Raw genomic sequence first — 22,097 nt, 5'->3', positions numbered from 1 at the left:
ATGTGGAAAATGTCATGGAACTTAAACACGTTTTGTATTCAACCACCCAACCCCCAAAGTAAATACATGTAAACGTCTTTTAAGTGTTTTTCGACCAGTATGCTGTGACACACTGATATGCTATTAGCCCCTGTCCGGTGTTCACCGGGAAGTTGGCAGATTTAGTTAAATTGTTAAGAGGTTTAGAATGGTTTGCAGTGTATGGTTGTCCAAGACTCCATGCAGTTTTCCTCTAAGCAGCAAAGTAACTGAAATATTAACCCATATCCCCAGGTGGCAGCAGATCAAATTTCTTACACAGTTACATTCTCAGGAGAGACAACAATTAATTTGAGGGAAATATTTTAGATGACCTTTTAGCTTCCACAACACCCCAAAAAGTAGTTTCGCTTTTATATAATTTTATGATTATCATAAATTACCATTAAACCAAGTTACAATCAAATTAGGAATATAAATTGCCATTCACAGATGGTATTCTTGTATCTCAAAATTGAAAATCGAGACGAAATAAAAGCTGTATCATGTGTGAAGACTCAGACAGCAAATATTTACAATCATTTTAAGACTACATATTATTGCTATTGTATACTTTAACACTCTCCATCAAATTAAAATGTTATGGATCCCTTACCACAACCAAGGAGAAAAGAGTATTCTTCAATAGAAGATAGCAAATGTGTTTGCATGCTTTTCTCCAACTCTAAAGCTGTCGAGATGGTATAGACTTCAACTTATTTGAAGACAAACAGGTTTATGACTCATGAACTTTTTGTGGAATTATACCTTCACAGTATTGACATTTAATAAAATGTCATGGGGCAACGGGTGATCTTATGTAGTCAATCAAGTAAACTCTGAAAAAACTACTAAGTCCTCTGCGGTAGCAAAATACACATCTGATAATGAGCTAAAAAATGTACCCCGGACCCTTTTCCCACGATAAAAACATGTCCAAAGACAGGGTAAAATAAATGTGATATAAAATAAAAATGCCATGACAGGCAATATTATTGGGAATCAACACTCAACTAGAGGCTTAAAACAAATAAATAGTCCATATAAAACTTTATTCAAATGGATCCAAACTCAAATGCAATCCTATTGTGATTCACAGGGCTTTCATGTTAAGTTTGCTGAACCGGTAAAACTATATGACAATAGTATTTCACTTGTTTCATTGGCAATTGGGAGCTTGTTTGTAAATATGAGAATACACTCATGGCGGTACAGCAGGTGAGTGGTTGGAGTGTCTGTGACACTGTTCTGAGGTCTGGGTTCAAATTTGTTCTGTTTTTAATAATACACACCTAAAAAGCAGATTGCATAGGATGCCAGTTCGTTATTAAGATTTTCATACCTCATTGTTGTTTGCTGTTTTGACTGTTTTGCACTGTTTACATCATTGTCACTTTTGGTCAATTATTGTACGTTGCTGTTCTTTGATTCCGAAACCCTTTCAGGTTGATGTGCTCTTGTAACCTAGGAGATTTAATTTTAAAAAGTCGGCTCAGCGGACGGATTTCAGAACAGTTCTTATCTGAGGTTTTTTTGGGTCTGCTGTTCTCCCTGCAAGTTGTCTTCTCGTTTTATTTTAAGTGTCTACTATATTAAAACACATCACTGATGCAGCAGGAACTGGATTAAGTGAAATAAAAAAAACATCTATTCAGATGTATGTTCTCTTTGAATGAGAAAAAAATGAATGAAATAAGGAGTGTAAATTATTAACAGTTGATCCGAAATCATTTAACACAATGATTTCATTGAGAAAATTTAACGTCAGTGTGGAGCCAGATACCCAGAGCTGTTGATGGTCACCTATTTGCACAATAGTATTCAATTCTGTGACTATCTTTTTTTATTGTGTCATTCATTTTTTGGGATTATATTACCTGTTTTGCCTGGAGTGACATCTAGTCTCCACATTAACGTAAATTGGCTGACATCGCCCGTGACGGATTAGCTATCGATTTGACCCCAAACCATTATCTCACATTGGCCAGCGGTGAGAAATTTACACCCATCTGATGCTCAAACACTCTCAGCACATGGACACGACTGGACAGATGCAGACAAATGACTTGCCGAAACACACGCTGACGTCCCAAACCACCAAGCGCTGAAAAACACCTGAAAACGACCTCCTGCATCATCTGAGAAAAACGGGAGTGGCGATGCATGCATCAGCATCATGGAACAAGAGGGATTATTTGGCTTCCACACATCTGATACGGATACACAGACACACACACACACACAAACAAGCAAACATACGAGTTTATGACTCATAAAAAGAACAGAAAAATGTCAGCAAAAGCCGAACAGGAAGAAGTGGATATGAGCCGTTTGGGAGGGGCTGAGATTTGAGGCAGCCAATGTGCTGCTCTGAATCTAGAGGAGGTGAAGGGGGGAGTGAGACGGTGAAGGAGGGAGGATGGGGCGTGAGGCTCAGGATGTCATTCCGGGAGGGAGGATTACAGCGCGATGCTGCTCTCCTCTAACAGGTCTCAGCAAACGGACAGTCTGATAACTGCACCCGCCGGTTGATCAACTCGGAAACCCCAACCGACCAGGATCACCTGAGCTTTTTAGGCAAAGAAAAGTCACGGGTGGGGTGCCGTGCCATCCGGAGGCCCCCATTGGAGGTGAAGATGAGCGTTCCCATGTTAAAGATCGGGGCGGTGCTCAGTACCATGGCTATGGTCACCAACTGGATGTCTCAGACTCTTCCATCTCTAGTGGGACTCAACGGGACCTCTGTCTCCAGAGGGGGTACATCCGAGAGGATCGTCAGTGTGGGTATCACTTACTTTCTAGAGGGAGGGGGGTCAGTAGTGGGAGAAAGTGGGAGTTATGTGCTGTTCTGCTCCTGGCGTCTGTCAAGATACAGATATATGAGATGTGGTCTGGGGTAACTGTGCATTTGTTTATGTTTAGAAGCAAGCTTCTGACATGTGGTGGTTGCACAATTTACAATTTACGACGTGTATTTCTAAGTGCACGTGAGTAAATATGCGTGTCGCTCACATTGGGAGAGATACTGATGATGTCTTTTAGTAATCAAGGTGGGACACAAACGATGTTGAAGAGGGATATAAGGTATGGCCTTTGAGAAATTAAGTTATGACGGTTTTCTTCCCAAGACCGATGGTCATGTGATTAGACTTGTGGATATTTTCATGCTTTGTTAGTTGCCAAATTTGCTTGCTTATGTGAAATAAATCTGGGTGGTCATAAAAAATGTTGATGCTGTGTAAATTCATCCATCCATTCATCCTTTCTTCCATCCATCCATGGATTTTCTGCACTGCTTATGCTCACTAGGGTCGCCAGAGTACTGAGTCCCATCCCAGCCATCTTGAGGCAGCGGGCAGGAGACACCGTGACCTGGTCCTGTGCATATAATTGAGCCAAAATAGAAGAGTATGAATTAAACCCATTCAAAATGTGAACAAACAAAATATATTCAGTGGAACCAGAGCGAATGAAGTAAATTGCACCTATTTCAAAAGTTTAAACCAGAACTGGGATTTAATTCAACATCTGAGTTTTACAACACAGAAAAAAAGTCGATGCAACAAATAAAATCTGCAGATTTTAATCAACTAAATTGGATTACCTTGAATGATTCAAAAATGTTTTACCTATCTCCATTTTACAGAATAAAGCAAATGGAATGCAATTGGAGCTGATCATACACAAAAATGTGTCAGCTGCGAAATCAAGTGTAAACAAACACTCAGTCGAGTGAGTTAGACAAAAAGAAAACTATATTAAAGAGAAATGAGTCCAGCACAATTGAACTGAGCAGAACTTGAACTGAAATAGCCAGAATAAAACTAAAAGAAACTGAATGGATATAGAGTATCACTTGGTATTCAAGTCGATAAAGACGTGTTGCCTTAAAAAGTGTTTTGGGGTAAATATGAATCGAAGAGATTCACTGAGCCGGAACAAATTTGACTTAATTGTATTGAGAAGAAGACAAACAAAACACATTAAATTAAAATGCATTTGAATCAAAACTCAACAGAGCATTAGAGATTCCTCCAAAAAAGGAAAAGGAGTTATAAAAAACAAAAGTGGTTAACACATTAGCAACTCAGTTTTAAAAGAGAAATTAATGATTTAAAATTGAATCGTCAAAGAAAATCAAAATGAAATCCGACGTCATTCAACTCAAAAGAATAAAGTTGAAGTTGATACAATAACATTTCATTGAAAGTCGTAAGCAGACTCACAAATCAATCCGATTTCATTGTATGATTTCACTGAATGAAATGGAAATAGAAATTGATTAAATCAATCCATCCAAATTCTCAACAACTTATCCTCACTAGGGTCGTGGGAGTGAAGGAGCCCATCCCAGCCGCCTTTGGGCAGCGGGCAATCTGAACTGGTTGCCAGCCTGTTTGCAGAGCACAAGAGACAGACAACCATTCACATGTCCATTCATACCAAAGGACAGTTTGGAGTCGCTAATAACCCTTTTTTGGAAAGTGGGAAGGAATCGGAGTACCCTGAAAAAACCCACACATTTAGGGGGAGAACATGCAAACTACAAAAGAAGGCTGGTAGCTGAAATTGAACTCTGGAAGGTAATAAATAGTCTACCACCGTACCACTAATAGATTAAATCAACCCAGCAAAACAACATGGATAAACCAATTTCAAAAATTGGATCTTTGATTAAGAGATAAGATTATCTATTTGGTCAATGACAGATATCAGATAATGATTTATATTTCATTAAAATGCATAAACTCTAGACCCTTGCTCTTGGTGACAAACTGATTAATACACCACTGAATTAATTACCTTCTTTTAGATAGTTCTGATTGATGAGCTTTTATCCTGCAAATGCCGCAGATCTGGTAAAATGATGGAACAAAATTGAACGTCCCAAGAGATGCGAGGGACCATCTGGATATGAAGTACATGCGCAATTGTGTGTGTAAGTGTATGTCTATTTTTGTTGGTTAAACCACATCTTCTGAGTATGTTTGTCTTAAGGGTAGGGTAGGTCCATCTGTTTCAAAAAATATTTTATATTTAATTATGCTGTAGTCAAAAACCCAGTGGTGAATTTAAAGCATAAACACACACAAAAGTTTCTTTTCTTAAAGTTCTTTTTGCTGAAAATGCACCTCAGCAGGATATTGTTAGGAAAACGCCAATGAGAAGCTGCACAGGTTATGAGGAGGGTTGGAATAATTGACACCCCTAAACTCTGGAAATCCTGCCTGACTTTTGCATTTCCCTTCAGAGTGAGCGGCATGCCTAATCCATCCATTTCACTTATCGCGCTCACAGTCGAGAAAGATGAAATCTGTTCCAGGCGAACTCTTAATTCAGACCGAGACTCGTGGCTGAAATCACCTACTTTGCATTTCAAAGAGGCAAGCGTTCAAAAAAATATACATAGTCATTAGGAGAGATTTTATTTCCGGCATTGTGCCATCGAATTGTATCACTGATGAAAACTGGCAGAAGATGGCTGAAGAAAAGTTGAACGCTAACGCCTTATCAGGTCCCATCACTGTTAATAAGACATTTGCCAGCCACGACCGGCCCCACGTGACTCAACGGCGTGTTTGGTGCTCTTATCAAAGGCGATGTAGCACTGCTCTTGTGACACCCGAGCGCCGGCTGGCATGCCGCTGGCAGCTGAGTGGCTTCTGCTCGCCCTTTAGCACCCGCGTCCTACATTCGCTAGGGTTTAGCGTCTGGTCCACTTGCTTGTGGTGTTTTCCCTTCCAAACGTACTCATCTCGAGGAGATGGGCAAACGACTTGATGTCAAGAGAAGAAACATTGCTAGCGGTTGCACATCTGGATTGTGCAATAGTTCATTTATTTGCTCACTTTAAGCACAGTATTTGGGTCCATGAGAAAATAAGTGAAGGTGTATATAGTGAGGCGCCATTGCAAACAATATGTCAAAAAACGTGTGGAAACACAGTAAATATTGGACTTTTATTCAGGCAAAATTCGATACACAAAAAGTCAGGTAGCGAGGCAACAATATCCAGAACAACAGAGGCAACAATCATGATCTAAGAGGCAAGTGAGCGCTCTGTGTTACAGTGAACCCAAGCAGTGAAGGTTTACAGTCCAAGAGTTTAATCAGGTAGGGAGAGATTCAGGCAGTGCAGGCAGGGATTCAGTACACTGAAAAAACACAGAGCTGAGACAAGGGTGCTCGGATGTGACGAAGAAGACAACAAATTAGCAAGGAACCAAAAGGATAGTTTACTAATAAAGGGAAAAGCATATTTTGTGATAGAAGAAAAAACTGTGTGGAAATCAAAATAAGTGAACACAGGGAAATGTTACTTGACCAACATGACCAGATTATGTGTTAAATGTTATTGGGAACAGAGAAAAATGCATCCCTTTGTGTTGGACTTAGTTGTGGTAAAACATGACGACAAATGAGTTGGTTTGGTTGAAAGATGAAGGAGTGCAGGGCATTTTGGGAAGGCTTCCAACCACATGGCTCTTGCATTCACAACACTCTACATTCCATTTTCATTACACTGGCATTCATGTTTTTTTCTAAATAATTATGCCTTTTTGTCATGGTGCGACAAATATTCCAGTGGTAAATTCAGTCTGAAAAACACAGCAAAAAGGAAGTATGACTTTAAACTATGTAAAGTGAGAGAAGGGCTAAATTGAATGTATAAACCAGGTCCAATACATGGGTGACTCTTGCAAGTGTCTATGCACAGTGAATATAGCCGCTGTACCTCAGTATAAGCTAGCGCCTTCATCAAGGTGTGGAAAATATGATTCGATGTATTACACCCACCAGAGGATTAGGTATTAGGATTACATTTTGGGGTGTTAACGCATGAGAATGGTTCTGTGTGCTGTGTAATTGAGATTTAAATAAAGGAGTTTTAGTAGAAACTGAGATATGTGGATTTTCTCATGTTCAGACTATGCCATTTCTTTTCAATCTTTCAGATTTTGAATATATTCTCATATACAATACAATAAGATTCCTTGATATGACAAAGACATTTTATTTTCATTGTACTGGGGCTTTTATCATTGTAATTTAATCACAGTTCACAGTGAAAGGATCCATTTACCGCCTTGGTCGTCAGGGCTTTACGGAGCACACAACTCTGGACAGCTTTCTTCTCTGATGAGGATTACTGGCCAGAGTTTGGGTTTTGAAAAAGTTGGCACCAGTCCTAATTATTTTTCGGTCTCCCTCTCCTCCTGCCCCCTTGGATAGTGCCCTGGAGAATGATCCTGACCGGGACTAATGATCTTGTGACGCTACCCTAACACGGAAGTTTTTGTCCCCGCACAGTTCACAACAGTTCTTTGTAGGGTCCAATGTGCCCTCTGATGGGGTTGCACATTGTTTTATCTGTACATGGGCTATGACGACTAGAAGTTTCCCAATGGACTGGACTTTCCTTTCCAGCTTTACTGTGAGAGTCTGTGACTTGCGAGCGTAGAGGAAGGTGGAAGCAAGCACCGCTTATGATTTCACTGCCATGTTCATGTACCTCCAGAAGTTTGGCAAGTGTGGCTGTGGTTTGAGCTATCCCGTCCATTATTTTTGGTTCTGACCACTCTTCTGACATGACAGCTCCAAGATATTTACATTTGGTGACAGCTCCAAGTTCTTGGTCATTGATCGTGATGTGTGTGGTGATACCATGGGGTTTTGGTCCTAAAGTTTGATTTTTCTGTGTTGATTTCCACCCCATACTGAGTTGATGCTTTGTCCAGGCTATTGACCGAATCTTAATTAAATAGATAACAAAGTAGTAATCAGGCAAGTGCCAGCTGGAGACAATTATTTGAATGTAATTATGTGACACACTTGCAGTTAAATTATATTTACCTAAGTAAAGGAATAACAAAAAGGTACTAGGGAAGAAAAAGATGAACCAAAACACAGTCAGGAATGGTAGGGTACAGGAAGTCCGGAGTCTGGCAAAGACCAAGTGGCGAGGGACAAGTGCAGGCAGGACATCAAAATTGTAAGTAACCTTCTGACAGCTTCTGCTGTGAGCACAGTCATCATATGGAGGGTTTTTCTAGGGTCAAGTACGTAGATGAGAGTGAGAGGATGCTCAAGTCGATCTTCCCGTTAGCTTCCTCTGGAGGACATTGGTGTGCTGGATAATAGTTTTGAAATAAAAATGAAAAAGCTTCATTTGTTAAATATGGTAGTAATAAGTAGTAGCATAGAATATTTGTCTCATAACGTCCTTTATTTACCACTGTCACTCTAAATAGCAGATTACTACCGTTTACTACAGGTTCATTACTTCATTTAGAATAGAATAGAATAGAATATGCCTTTATTGTCATTGTTACAACATGGGATATGCTGTGACAACGAAATTGGACGACTCCAGAGCCACATTTACAGTGAGGATAAGGAAACAAAGAAACAAGGAACAAAGTACTAACTGACTTTGTTGTCCTCGGCGGGGGGGGTGTTGTGAGGGTCAAACAGAGTTCCCGAATGTTTGATCTTACATTACACAGTCCAGCGTTTTTCCGAATTGCTCAGTCCAGCGTTTTTCCGAATTGCTCAGTCCACAATTAGTAGATTTGGGAGTCCACAATTGAAAGGATTTGGGAGTACAGTCAATAAACATGCCCGATTAAAGTCGCCGTCGACGATAAAGCTCCGTTGGGGTAGTGCAAGCTGATGTTTAGCAGCGGGCAGGAGATATAGCGCTATGCTAACGTTAGCATCTGGTGAAACTGTTAGCGGTGGAAAGTATACAGCAAACACAAAGACCACAGTTAACTCTCCCGGTACATAGCTAGAAACTCCATATCGAGTGAGCATTGTGTATCAATGGTTCGACTATTATTGTAGCGCGTAGTCTCCAACCCCTGTTTTTACCGGAGTTCTCGTCTCGTTCGAGCCGGTGATGTAGTGCGGCGTCGGGAAAGCCAAGACTCCGTGATGGCAAAAAAAAAGTCCTCCAATTCCGGACGTTGTTGGTGGCGATCCGCAGCTCAATTCACTCATTGTGGACGGATAGATCTGGCGTTGGTTGAACATGCTTGGGAGCGCTGGTCTGTGTGGTCGCCTTCTTAGCTTAGCTCAGCCTTTGCTCCGTCGTTGTCATTGTTGGCAGGCGGCAAATCTTCCAGGGAGATCCGGTGGTCTCTGTATATCCCTCGGGATGTAGTGGATATTATTGTAAGTGCGAAGGGAGTCGAAGGGAAAATAAGAGGGATCAGGAGACACTGAAAAACAAAAGACGGACTGGAGCTCGAGCCGCAGCATCTAGTAGACGCGCCGCCATCTTAGTAACAATTTAAATAATTTCATATAAATAATTCTTATGCATGGAGGTCGTTCACATCAAATCATCAGAAAACTTTAAATTACATCCTGACTGCCAATATTTCATCCATAGTGGTCATACAATATTGTACACAAAGTTCGATGTTAATATAAAAAGCAAAGCCCATGTGTACTGACCCAAAACCGAAAGCAGGTGTCTATCCTGATTACTGCATTCAATCTCTTCCCAAAATTGACAAAGTATGTTTTTCAAGTCTTATATGTCCTCTTAATCCCTCATGATTATGTTGTTTTACATTTCTGTCATTTAATGACATCTATAATTTATCATCCCTAGATCATGATTATAAATCAAGGGTGGCACGTCGGATGAGTGGTTAGCGCATCCGCGGCACAGTTCTGAGGTCAGAGGACCTAATTCAGATACCAGCCTGGCGTTTGCATGTTCTCCCCATGCTTAGGTGGGTTCCCCCCAGGCACTCCTCCCACATTCCAAAAACATGCATGTCAGATTAATTGTCTGGTCCAAATCCTCCCTAGGTGTGAATGAGCGAGTGAGTTGTATGTCTCTGTGTGTCCTGCCACTGGCTGGCAACCAGTTCTGGGTGTCTCCTGCTCACTGCCCGAGAACAGCTGAGATGAGCTCCAGCATCTCTGCGACCCTATTTAGGATAAGCGGTGCGGATAACGGATGGATGGATTATAAATCAGTCGCAAGGGGGTGGCCTCTGTTACAAGTATTAGACTAGTATCGACACTCACACAGTTACCTGGTATTGATGCTCACTCATTCCTAATTTGTGCACTACCACATATTCCTCAATTTGAGCTGGGGAAAAAACAAGTTTACTTATTGATGTGGACATTTCACTTTTTGCTTGTGAGTAAAAAACAGCTTAAAAGGAAGCATGTTTTCCAATATGTTTTTTTTCTAACTTGGACACTCATTTGGAAACAACACCATTTTACTTCACAGTAAAAGAAGGTTCGAGAAAGGCAAGACATTTACTGGCATTTGAAAAATATATATCGGTGGTATGTAAATAAAAGAATTTTCAGGTAATCATTGCTCTTGTTTACCCCATTTACTCAACAACCCATACTCTGTGTTCATGCGTGTGTGAGATAATGTGTGAATACATCAACTTCTAAACCGGTGTGTGAGGAAAAAACTCAGCAGCTGACAAAATGGAATTTTTTTTACCAAAAAGCAATCACAAAGTGCAATGTGATTGAGGTCAGCGTGGCTCTGACCTAAGTCGGCCGTCAAACATTGTAAACTTTTACACTCACTGTGCGGCCCAATAAAGCAAATTGTGTCGATCGATTATAGTACGTTGATTAAAAGTGCGGCAGATTTTACAGGGGCAATTTACAGCTTTTATGAGTAGAAACAAAAAAATTGGATTTCTTTTTACTAGTGATTGCCTGTAGACATCATGGCAACTAGTGACAGAAATATTCAAATACAATTTGTATTTAAATTTCAGGATTTTGGTATAGAAGGGTAAAATTGCCAGATTGACAATTAGTCGTCGGTCTGTCAAAGGACAACATGACCTCAGCACTGGGAAATTCGGATCTACAACTGCGATTCTTCTGGAAACAAGTGTTCTTAGTGAGTTTGTTTATCGGCAATTATTCACAGACAGTTAATGCCAACAGCGCGATTTTCATGATTGGCTTGACATTTACAGGTTATGCAATAATAATTGGTAAAGTATTCTGTATCACCCTCTGGAGTGAACAGGGGCAGTATATTACAATCATGCACATTCAAATGAAGAAGACCTTTATAATTAGATCCAGTATTGGTATCACGTATCAGTCCGATATCGGCCCCAAAACCAGCATTTCATCCGAAACTCCTATATTATGTATTCAGATATATAGCCCTGGCATTCTAATTCCGCTCTCAGAGCCAGCTGTGATCACCAAGGGTGAAGGTTAGGTCATTGTATTGGTAGGGACCCAATCATTGCATAACACAGTACCCCCAGAAAAAGCCCCACCACCCCTATCTGCCACAAATTATATACCTCATATACTCGCATATAAGTCTACATTGCCGGCACCATAAAACTGCTTTGAATCAGCCACATTCTAGAACAAATATACGAAAATGTGTACACCAACCTGTGGAAGCAGGCAACACTTTATGTTTTGATAGAATATTGAGAGCCTGCAAACAAACACTGAGCTGAGACACCCACATCCATTTTGTCCCTGGGCTTCGAACCACTCGAAGATCTCAGTTTCTGGGTACCGTTCATGTTTTGCTACGCTGTCTAGCATTTAGCCTTACCTGTAGTTTCCATGCAACCTTTTTTAATCATTACGGTACATAGTTTTCACCTACACCAAACGTTCTCGCTATTTCCAGGTTGTTTGTTTCTTCAGCGGTGTTTATCACTTTTAGCTTGAAGTTTGCAGTATAGGACAGACATTTTCTTGTTTTCTCTAGGCATGGCGTATTGCAAAAATATTTTGAAATTATTAATTAAACGTTTTACCATGATAAGAATTTAGTCTATCTTGCCCAGGCCTATCCACAAGCATGGTGTAGTGCAAAAATATTTTTACAGATAAATTATCAAACTTCAGCACACTTTCACTGTGAATTCTGTGGCTGCATGCTCACGGTTGCCTCATCGGTTTCCTGGTGTTTTTTGTTTCTCTTCAGGCCATACCTATGTTTTGCTACTGGTGACACGGACCCAAATATGTCCATTTAAGCTGACTCAATACCAACTCTAAGTGTCGTGTGAAATACGACAAAAGCACAGCCAAATACAGTACATTGGTCTTATGCATCAGCATATAACATAATATCCATCCATTATCTGCACCGCTTATCATCAGTAGGTTCGCGGGGGTGCTGGAGCCCATCCCAGCTATCTTTGGGCAGTGGGCAGGGGACACCCTTAACTGGTTTCCAGGGCACACAGAGGCAGACAACTCACTCGCTCATTCACACCTCGAGACATTTAAGACCTGCCAATTAACCTGACATGCATATTTTTGGAATGTAGGAGGAAACCAGAGTACCCACGCAAGCACGGGGAGAACATGCAAAATCCACACAGGTTTGATCTCATGTTTTCAGAACTGTGCCGCACGCGCGCTAACCACTGCGCGGACGTGCTGCCCATGACATAATACATGTGGAGACAAAACAATGATTGCTCAATATTGTTGGGGACACGTCCCCTATGTCCATGTCAAACTACGCACATGGTGATCACAGCAACAGTGTATCTCAAGGGCAGCAGGGCTGAATTCAGATTTTAAATGATGGTGGTGGATTCTGATTCATAATGCTCATACATAGGAAGCACAAAATATAAATTTGCACCGCCTCTACGGAATGCAAGCCTTCATCACCATGTTGTGCTCAGCAAACAGCTGAACAGATCCCAGGCACCCGTCTGACCGCTTGCTAGTCCAAGTGGCTCCCCTAAACCTGTTCTTTCATGGTTGAAACAAGATGGTGGGAATAAACAAAATTGTCAAAAATACAAGTAGTAACTTGTATAAGTAAAGAGTTTGGGTTCTACACTTTGACTGCTCACGAATGTTTGCTTATTGAGAAGATAAATTCATATGTATGTTAAGAAAGAGTGTGCGCAACATTTTTTGCTACAAGTGGCAATTAGAAAGAAGTTGACTGCTCAATAGTAAGATTTCCTCAATATCAGTTATTTTTAATAGAAAGTAGTTGTGGTTCACAATGTTTCACACGGTGCATGATTTTTAAGTACAAACAGAATTGACTTGACTGCTACTTAACCAACTGTTGAGTATAAAGCAGATGGTGTTGTGGTAACAACTGCTCTTGCTATCCTTGTGTGTGTTAAGATGTTTGTTTGCCAATGTTCAATTCTATGTAAATCACAGATTTTTGGTTGTAGTTGTTTGGCTTTAAATGTTGTTAAATTTAGTGGAATTCCCAAATAATTCTGCAAAGTAAGATGAAACTAGCAAGCAATTGTGACAGTGTTTTCACAAAATTACAGTGGCAGCGGCGCTAGGCTAACATTGACACAGTAAACAGGCAGTCATACACAGTAAGGGTAAACCAGCTGTGTCCCCCTAGGTGTTCAACTTCCAGGATTCGGAACGAAGAAACATGAGCTGAAGAGAGCAGTTTTTTTTAGTTTTATTACCGGTACATGGAAACAAAGTAAGAAATAAACAGAATGTTCTGTGCTTGTGATCAGGACAAAGTCCTCCCTGAAGAAACCATTAAGAAATGGCTGAACACTGTTTTTATAGGAAAGGGGCGTGAATTGACAAGAACAAAATTTAGCTTCTAAATGAAACCTAACTTCCGGTCGAAGTAAGGGAGTATAAGCCCTTTGTTAAGACTGGACCCAGCTAGATTTTGCAGGTGTTGTGATAAGATTATGGCAGACTTGTCAGAACACCACTTAGAAAAATGCTGGTAAAGTAATGAATGGATGGAAACATCAAATGAATACAGTTTGATACTAGATGGTATAGTTTGTATTCAACTTTGGACTTTGTAGCACTCGTTTTTGGTTGCATTACAGCATGACATTCTTCTACTTACCCCCCTCAGATAAGAAAGTCTGGACCAAACTCAGTTTGAAATCTCTGGGTTAGCTGTGTGTGCTCTTCTCTGAAGGGAGTAGTACACAACGTTGCAGGAGATCTTCAGTTTCTCTGCAATGGATTAGCTTTCACTTCTTCGAATAAGGATAGACAGTTGAGTTTTACAAGAAAGTTTTATTTTTCTAGAATTTCTGAAAGTTTAATAACACCCACAAATGTAATGATTCGGATACTTGAGAAGCTCGAACGAAAGGTCAGTTTTCTAACCAGCCAAACTGTTTTCAGCTGTACCAATTCATGGCACAAGTCTTTTCTAATCATCCATTAGCCTTCTGATGCGATTAGCAAACACAATGTACTATTAGATCCCTGGAATGTTGTTTGCTCGAAGTGTGTCTCTATTTACGTATGTAGGTATTGCATTAAAACCAGATATTTGAAGCATATTACCAATGATTGGGGTGTATTCCTCATTAGTTTAAACTACATTGAAAAAAAAACAGTGGTTTTCCTTAAAAAATAAGGAGATTTCGAAGCGACCCCAAACTTTTGAACGGTAGTATACAAAACAAACTAAGATAGATCATTTGGTTTAATGAAAGTGTGGAAGAGTTAGTTGACTGCTAAAAAAATGGTGCACATGTTATGTACAGGTTTTGTATTCCTTGCGGTAAGATTTTATATTCAAATCACACCTTGCAAAACAACAAGCAGGCAGCCCACTGAGAGTTGATCCTTGTTCTCGAACACAAAGCGTTTTTAGCTTATTTTGTGCTGGTTTAAAGATGGCACCTGAAAGCCGTATCATCAGTAAGTTGTCCCAATTCTATCTGGGCTCTCCAACCCAACTCGACGCACGCGTTCCCAAAATGCATCTCTCGCGTCGCAGATTTGAAGGCGAGTTCAGCTGATGATGTCGCGAGCCGCCCGCTTTGCTGGCATCGCCTGCTGCTTATGAAACTTGTAATAGACTTCCCGTCATGCTCATAAAAGTACGGAGCAGCAGATTTATGATCTCATTTAGCCGCGCTTGTACCGGAGCCAGCTCCAGGGTCGCTCTAATGAAACACCGGAGGAAGTCGGTCCTCTTGACGGCAATACCTGCAGCTCACGCGCCTAATTGGATAATCCCACTGAACTTTGTTAATCATTAAGAGGCTCACAGCTCTGTCGCTGCCGAGAGATGCTAAGGTAATTGCGCGAGTTGATTAGTAAGCTTCGGTATTGTTTGCCACCAAACCCTGTGGTTCCTGCGCTTGTCGTTCTGACGACTGAGGAGTGATGGGCAAATATATTTCCAGGCGGGGGGCCCAAAACCACTGCAGGCTGTTTGGTCCTAGGCATTACACAGGGACTGCACAACAACTATATTAATCACGCCTAAACTAGTAGTGGGCAGATCGATCGGTTCAATACTATGGACATTCAGCTCCTACAACAATTCCCTCAAAGCTGTTATTTTGCAGTGGACCCAAACGCTGGGAAGCAGGAAACAAGGCGAGGTGTTCAAAAATATGGTATTTAATAATAAAGTCATCCACAAAGTAGTGTCACCAACCAGGACAGGAAACAGGAAACAGGAATGAGAACCCAATCGCCTAACGTTACTCACAGTTTATTGGGAGAAGAGGAATGACGCACACTCGATCCAGGGATCGATGGCCGCGTAAGTATAGTGAAATTAGAACTAAGGAGTGGTCAAAATCAAACAGATCGGGGCGAAAATAAAACAGGATCAAAACACAGGCAAAAAACGGAGATTCACAGGACTTGGCATATCACACAGAGTTTGGCAGGAGTTTCGCAGACGCTCTGACACCAGGAAACTCCCAAGACCGCGTTTAAGTAGTCAGGCAGCAATCTGTCAACGCGTTTCAGCTGGTGTCAGTGGGCGGGGACCAATTGGGCGCCCTGGCAACCATGACAAGTAGCAAACAGATGATTAGAAACTCCAGCAAAAACTGTCTGAACCAGAGGAAAAAAAAACCTCAGGAAGAAGGATAGACTGGAAAAAGGTGATGGTAGAAAATAAAAATTAGGGGTGCTGTCAAACATGTCCTCATGAAGGGTCAGGCTAATTAGGGACAGGTGTGGAGGGTGTGGACACACCTGTCCCAAATGGGAACCGGTTAGGTGCATTGTCAGTGTTGATCTGTGTTAGGTAATCAAAGTTCCAAGATTTACTTTAATGGGAATTAAAATCTAAGGTAAATAAATTCAATTTAAAGCTATTCTCTCTGCACCAGTCCACAGGGTTTTTCTTAGTGTAGCCTGAAAGTGGTCAAGTAAGAAAGGCCTGTTTCAAGTCCAAACTCAAACTTAAAACCCCAAAAAGATGAAAAAGGAAGAGTTTATTAGTACTTGAGGAATGAGCTAACTGGAGCTGCAATCATGACTTTAAGCCCTGAGAGGGCGGCTGAGAGTAGCAACATTTCAAATTCTGGACGGCACCTTTAAATGAATAGAACATGGCAGGATTCTCATGCGGATCATTGAGTAAGGCTTCTTGCAGTGTGGAAAGTGAATCTTGGATGCGGCAATGCGTACATTACAACTATGGCTAATTAAAATCTCAGTTCGAGAGTGTCAAACTGGACAGGACAGGGTAAACAAGATAATTGATATTCAGGCCGTTACGACAAATTGATATTCACGATGCCGCTGAGCCCCGAACATGCCATCATCAAACTGCCTGCGGCAATAAAGTCCACTGGCCAAATTAGCTGCTTTAAATGGCGGTCTAGTAAACTTGTTTTGTGAGTGAATGTCAGGCCTCTCAGACAGTCACTTGTAGTTTATTGGATTCTGTCAGGAATTTGATGGCAGGGAAGAGGAAACACTGCTGTTGCTGCAGAAAAGTGTCAAAACAAAAATGATCACAAATGGCCGCCCGATTGATTTGACATCATCTGTTCTCTGCAGAATAGCCGCTTTACTCAATGTTGCCAGTTTTCCGCCGCGCTTCTTTCACTATGAGTGACAGCTTCACGTCTTGAATAATTTTCACCATTTTAAGAGGAAAACCGATTTTGTACTTACACAAGCCGCACCTGTATATAAGCCGCTTGCGCCCACATCAAAAAATGTAATACAAACACAAGATTAACCCAAACCTGACTTTAAGTCCTGCGATTGAAACTGAATATCCTTCATTAAAGTGCACAGTCCAAAAATCACAGCCAGCAAAATGAACAGAAAATGATGCCGGTACTTAAGGTTTGATGCAGACCGGCAGAGTCCAGGTCCCGTTGAAAGTAATCCAAAGAAAAAAGTGTTTATTTCCAAAGGTAAGGGTGGGAAAAATATATATCCACTATTGTCTGCCGTGTCCACAAACACTCACCACTTCCCGTCAGCCCGCGTTTGTTACGCCCCTTCTTTTTAATTCGCCTGTCCAAAACATATCAGAATAAGTGTCCAAAATATATACAAATAAATACATTACAAAAATATACAGTTGCATATACATATTATACATGGTTACACATATTTACAAAGAAATACTTTTATCCGGGCAGTTAATGGTAGCAACATACCGTACTTGTAAAAATCACAGTAAACCGTCCTCATTTTCCTCCTTAGAACTGAAGCCATCAAAGTCATCTTCCTCAGTGTCGGAAAGAAACAGTGTCATATAGACGTTGTCCCACGCTCCCATCCACTCCTGATTCTGTGCCCTCCTCTCCGTCACGCAGCAGACCGGCTTTTCGGAACCCGTTGGTGATGGTGGATTTTTTATGCTGCCCCACGCTTTCCGGATCCACTGGCAGACTTGCGACAAAGTTGTTTGGCATGCGGCCAGTTTTAGTGAAATATTTCTCGCCGCTACCCAAGCCAAGAAGTTGCAGTCTTCCTCGGCGCATATATTCCAGCGGTCTAAATCTTACCTTTTGTACTCGAGCGCCGCTGGCGGCCGTTAGAAAAATTACATAAATTGGCCGCATCACTGAATAAGCCGCAGGGCTGAAAGTTTGGGGAAAAAGTAGCGGCTTATAGTCCGGAATTTACGGTATGTTTTGTCAATACTTATTAGAAAATTCAAAATTTTCAGTCAGATTTCTGTCTTTGTTTTTCTCTGTTTGGCCTGATTTTCGATTTTGCTTTAATCAATCACATTTCAGCTATTAGTTGTTGCTAGGCTCAGAAATCCACCCAGAGCCTTCCCTGAAAAATTGATGCCATGTACCATAACATTACTGTTCGATAAAGGTATTGGTTTGGCCAATCGTATTCCAAGTTAGAGATTCCGCGCCTGTTTGTGGGCCCAGGAAATTGTCAGCAGTTTCACAAACTATGTATGGCCTTGGCGGCTTTAATGCACCAAAGTGATCGCACCAACAGCTGTTACAGCTGCTCAAGTAAAAAATACTGTTCTGTTGATTCAATAGCAAAAGGTCCAACAACTCTGAAGTGAGCATGCGTTATGCAAGGTAGAAAATGTTTTGTCCACCACTTTCAGCCTAGAGGTAATACCTTTAGCCCAAGCCTGACCCAATCCAAATTTCAGCCCACGTGGGGCCTGAAATTTCAATTATTACGTTTGGTCGGGCGAAGCTTCTCTGTCGCTGACTATTTTATTTTTTTACAGTCTGGTTTGAATTATATCAGATAGGCCATACGTGTCTTGGGGCCCTTCTTATCATCTTCCCCCGCCGTGTAGTCCGCTTCCCAAGCGAACCTCGTGTGCACCAGGGGACAGGGTGGCCCAAATCACCTCTCCCACAACCGAGTCCTCACAGATAAAGTAGGAAATTTCACTTCCAGTCATTCAGTCTTGAGCTGAATGCTTAGGTGTAATATGCACGGTCCGACTGAACGTTTTAGCTCACCGTGAACATTGTGCAACCTCTCACCTTATAATTTGATGACTTTGATGCCTTTAATTGCTTTTGGTGTTTTCATGACCTTCCTACCCATTTTTGGTCAATATTTTTATCTGTTTTGATTTTGGGCTGTAGTAGTTTTCCGTTTTTTCCTTGAGAAAATAAATTATAAATATGCAACATTGTGCATCAAGGTCTGCCTCCTCTTTTGTTGTAGTGTTCGACACACTCTCGGCTCAATTTTGATAAGAATAAGCCATCATAGCTCTGATCCAGTTGTCATGGTAACAAAAATGTTGATCAAGCTGTTAATGGTCGCTAAAAAGGATGAGAAATGGCCGACTGTAAAAAGTTCGATTCAACGAGGCAAGAAATCGATTTAAAGGAGTCTTTTCGAAACCTTATTTTGAGCCAGGGCACAAAAATAATATCATATCATCGAAAAAAACGTATGAACATAAATGAATAAAAAATCTTGCCTCTTTTTCTATATTTTAACAAATCATTTCTTAAAGGAGGAGTGGGTCATTTGAGGTGACTTTTAAAATTTTAAGGTCAAATATCTTATTAATTAAGTAGGTGATCTGGTGGCACAGGGGCTGAGTGGTTAGCCCGTCCGCGGTACAGTTCTGTGGGTTTCCTCCAGGTGCACCGGTTTCCTCCCAAATTTCAAAACCAAGCGCAGAAGAGTAATTGTTAACTCCGAATTGTCCCTAGGTTTAAGTGAGCATATTAATGGTTGTCTGTGTGCCCTGTGACTGGCTGGTAACCAGTTCAGGGTGTCCCCTGCCCACTGCCCAAAGATAGCTGGGATGGGCTCCAGCACTGAGGATAAGCGGTGAAGATAAGTGGAAGTGTGTGTTCACAAGACTCAACTTATCTGCTTTTATCTTACTTTCAGCAAAGGTGGAGAGTGATATCATGCTTGTCCCGGTGTTTTTTTTTTTTTTTTTTAGGAAAAGGCCTGTTTGAAGTACAGTCAAAATGCCAATTCAAACCCCTCAAAAAAATTAAAAAAAGAAAAGTTGATTGGAGCGCATCTACAATACGCAGAGGCTGCGATGATAACACAAGACAGTAGATGATGGCAGCGGGTAAGACATATCCAAATTCGATTCCGCACCTTTAAGACAGGCACCGTATTGAAAGCCGTAGTGTTTAAAATGTAGCAAAAAGTAGCAGCTCATAGTCCTGGATTTACGGCTATCCGTATCGTACAATCCAAACGGAATTCATCCTATGTTAGTCAGTACAAAAGTCTTAGACCCATTTCGCATCTTTAAAACTGTGGGTTTACTGACTGGTGAGTTTAAATTATATTAAAATTTTATTTTGATAGAGAACTCGCATATTTTACTGGCACAAATAAGTCTTAATGTTTAGGGTAATGCTGACTACAGCGTTTAGGAACAGACAAACAGACCAACTTTGTACTCATCTGGCTCGCAGCAATAGATAAATAAGATAATAAATGAATAAATAAAAAGGTGAAAGCACGTTGCATCCTTGAGGATGTACAGCACTTCTCTCTAAACGCTCTGACCGAGCCGGCGAGATAGAAGTGAATGGAAATTGGACTGGATTCAAATGCGCTCTTCATTTCTGCCCGGCCTTTATGAAACATTAATACACCGGCAGAGTGTTGCTGAGAAGCTTAAAAGGGAAGAAAAATGACATGCACAGGAAGCACAGCTTGAGGTGGGAAATCCAGTACGACGTAAAACTGCAAAACGGTGACCTTTCATGTTCCATGGCTAAGCTCGAAAAACAAGCATGCCCATTGTGTGACAGTATTTCAAATATCAGTAACACAAGTTTCGTGTTGCGACATGTGTAAGAGACAGGGTTTGTACAAGTACTTGAAATCCTTTAAAATGCTTGATTTACAATGCTGTGTTTTCAAGGTTTGAAAAGTGCTTGGACATTGGGTGAAGAGCTTGTAAATGCTTGAAATTGTTGCCATGTTTCTCAACAAAATGAGGCCAACACTGATCTTTGGTGGTTTGGCTTTGTCATTGCATCTCTTCTTCCCTTGTGATAAACGGCAGCTGGCATTAGTTTTTTGGGCATTATCATATGAAGTATTATCACCCCCACGGGACAGGTGCATACCACGCATAAATAAGGCGCTATAAAATGTGTATTAGTGCAAATATTACTTATCAATTATAGACATTTTTTACGCAAAAAATGAGCTAGCGTAGACTGTAATGTAGTAATTGTAAAAATCACATACAAAGTCCTTCTGTACACTTCCGACCTCCTCCATATTGCCACACCATCCCGCATCCTCAGATCTCCTTCTACCTCCATATCACCATAACCGTTGCCTGTCTCAGCTCTATGGAAAGGAGAGCGTTCAGCTGCTCTGCCCTCCAGCTCTGGAACTAATTACCACCTCAGAAATTCCTCTACCCTGTCCATCTTCAAATCCAAACTCAAAATCCATCTCTTTCAACTCGCTTACCCATAAAAAACTGCCTCACATGCCCCCATGCCCACCTTTTTTCTAAACCGTAGTCTATTTTTATTTTTACATTTATCATTTGTTAGTTTTATTCTAGTTTGGTTGTAGTTTTATATTCTGTGTACAGTGACCACTGGTGTCCTGAAAAGCTATTGGGAAAAAAATGTATTACCATTATTATTATTATTATTATCATCGTTATTATTATTATTTTTATTTTTATTGATGGGAAGAACTTACTTAAATGTAAAATTGAATTTTTACCCAACACCTTTATGGGGAGAGATTTGTCTCACTTATCGTTTAGATCCACAAATGCACTACTAATCTAAAAATCGTATGTCTTGATAAATTCCCCTGAAATATTAAAATTTGCATATGTAAACCACAGATATATTTGTGGAACTACAAAATGCATTGATTATGCTTTAAAAATTGCTGGAATTTGGCGCAAAAAAAGTCAGAGACCATCTTTGTCCCACCTGTTGACACTGCAATAAGAAACCAGCATCATTCACTGGCTCGCATTCTTAACATACAAACTGAAAACACGGCCACATTTGCGGCAACGCATCAGAGCCTCGCTCCTTTCCAAAGGAACGCTCACTGGGGACTTTGTCGCACATAAAAAGTCATGCATTATTAAAAAGGCCTCGGAGGGGCTGTGTGCAAATATATAGATGCTCTCGGAAACACACACCAGTGCCGTCACTCTGCAGCACAATAACCGCAGACTTTGAAACTGATCCCACCTCTCGCTTCTGTCGTTGAACGATAGGAAAGTTTGTTCTAAAGTGCGGTTACAAGACTGGAAAGTCATCCTGAGTAGAAAGTTCTACTCACAGAAATCAGAAGTGCAATGGAAGTGACGATGTATACGAAAGAACGCCTCGAATGGGGGTCGGCAAACCACGGCTTAAGAGCCGCAT

The 22,097-nt window shown here is 40.9% G+C and overlaps 1 protein-coding gene across 2 annotated transcripts in view; it reads left to right on the top strand.

Moving 5' to 3' along the window:
- Positions 1 to 22,097, top strand: part of olfm2a (olfactomedin 2a) — a 110,337-nt gene that overhangs the window by 51,714 nt on the left and 36,526 nt on the right. The window contains exon 1 of one of the 2 annotated variants that reach the window (XM_088330449.1): positions 2,435 to 2,798. The exons of the other annotated variant lie outside the window; for it this stretch is intronic. Coding sequence (XP_088186575.1) covers positions 2,655 to 2,798 — 144 coding nt within the window. The 5' untranslated portion in view covers positions 2,435 to 2,654. Of the gene's footprint in view, positions 1 to 2,434; positions 2,799 to 22,097 lie in introns of those variants that run through there. 2 annotated transcript variants of the gene reach the window in all.

The sequence above is a fragment of the Urocampus carinirostris genome, chromosome 1 (assembly GCF_059441175.1).
Source record: "Urocampus carinirostris isolate Australia breed hairy pipefish chromosome 1, RoL_Ucar_1.0, whole genome shotgun sequence".
NCBI lineage: Eukaryota > Metazoa > Chordata > Actinopteri > Syngnathiformes > Syngnathidae > Urocampus > Urocampus carinirostris.
This window is presented reverse-complemented; position numbering and strand designations above follow the sequence as displayed.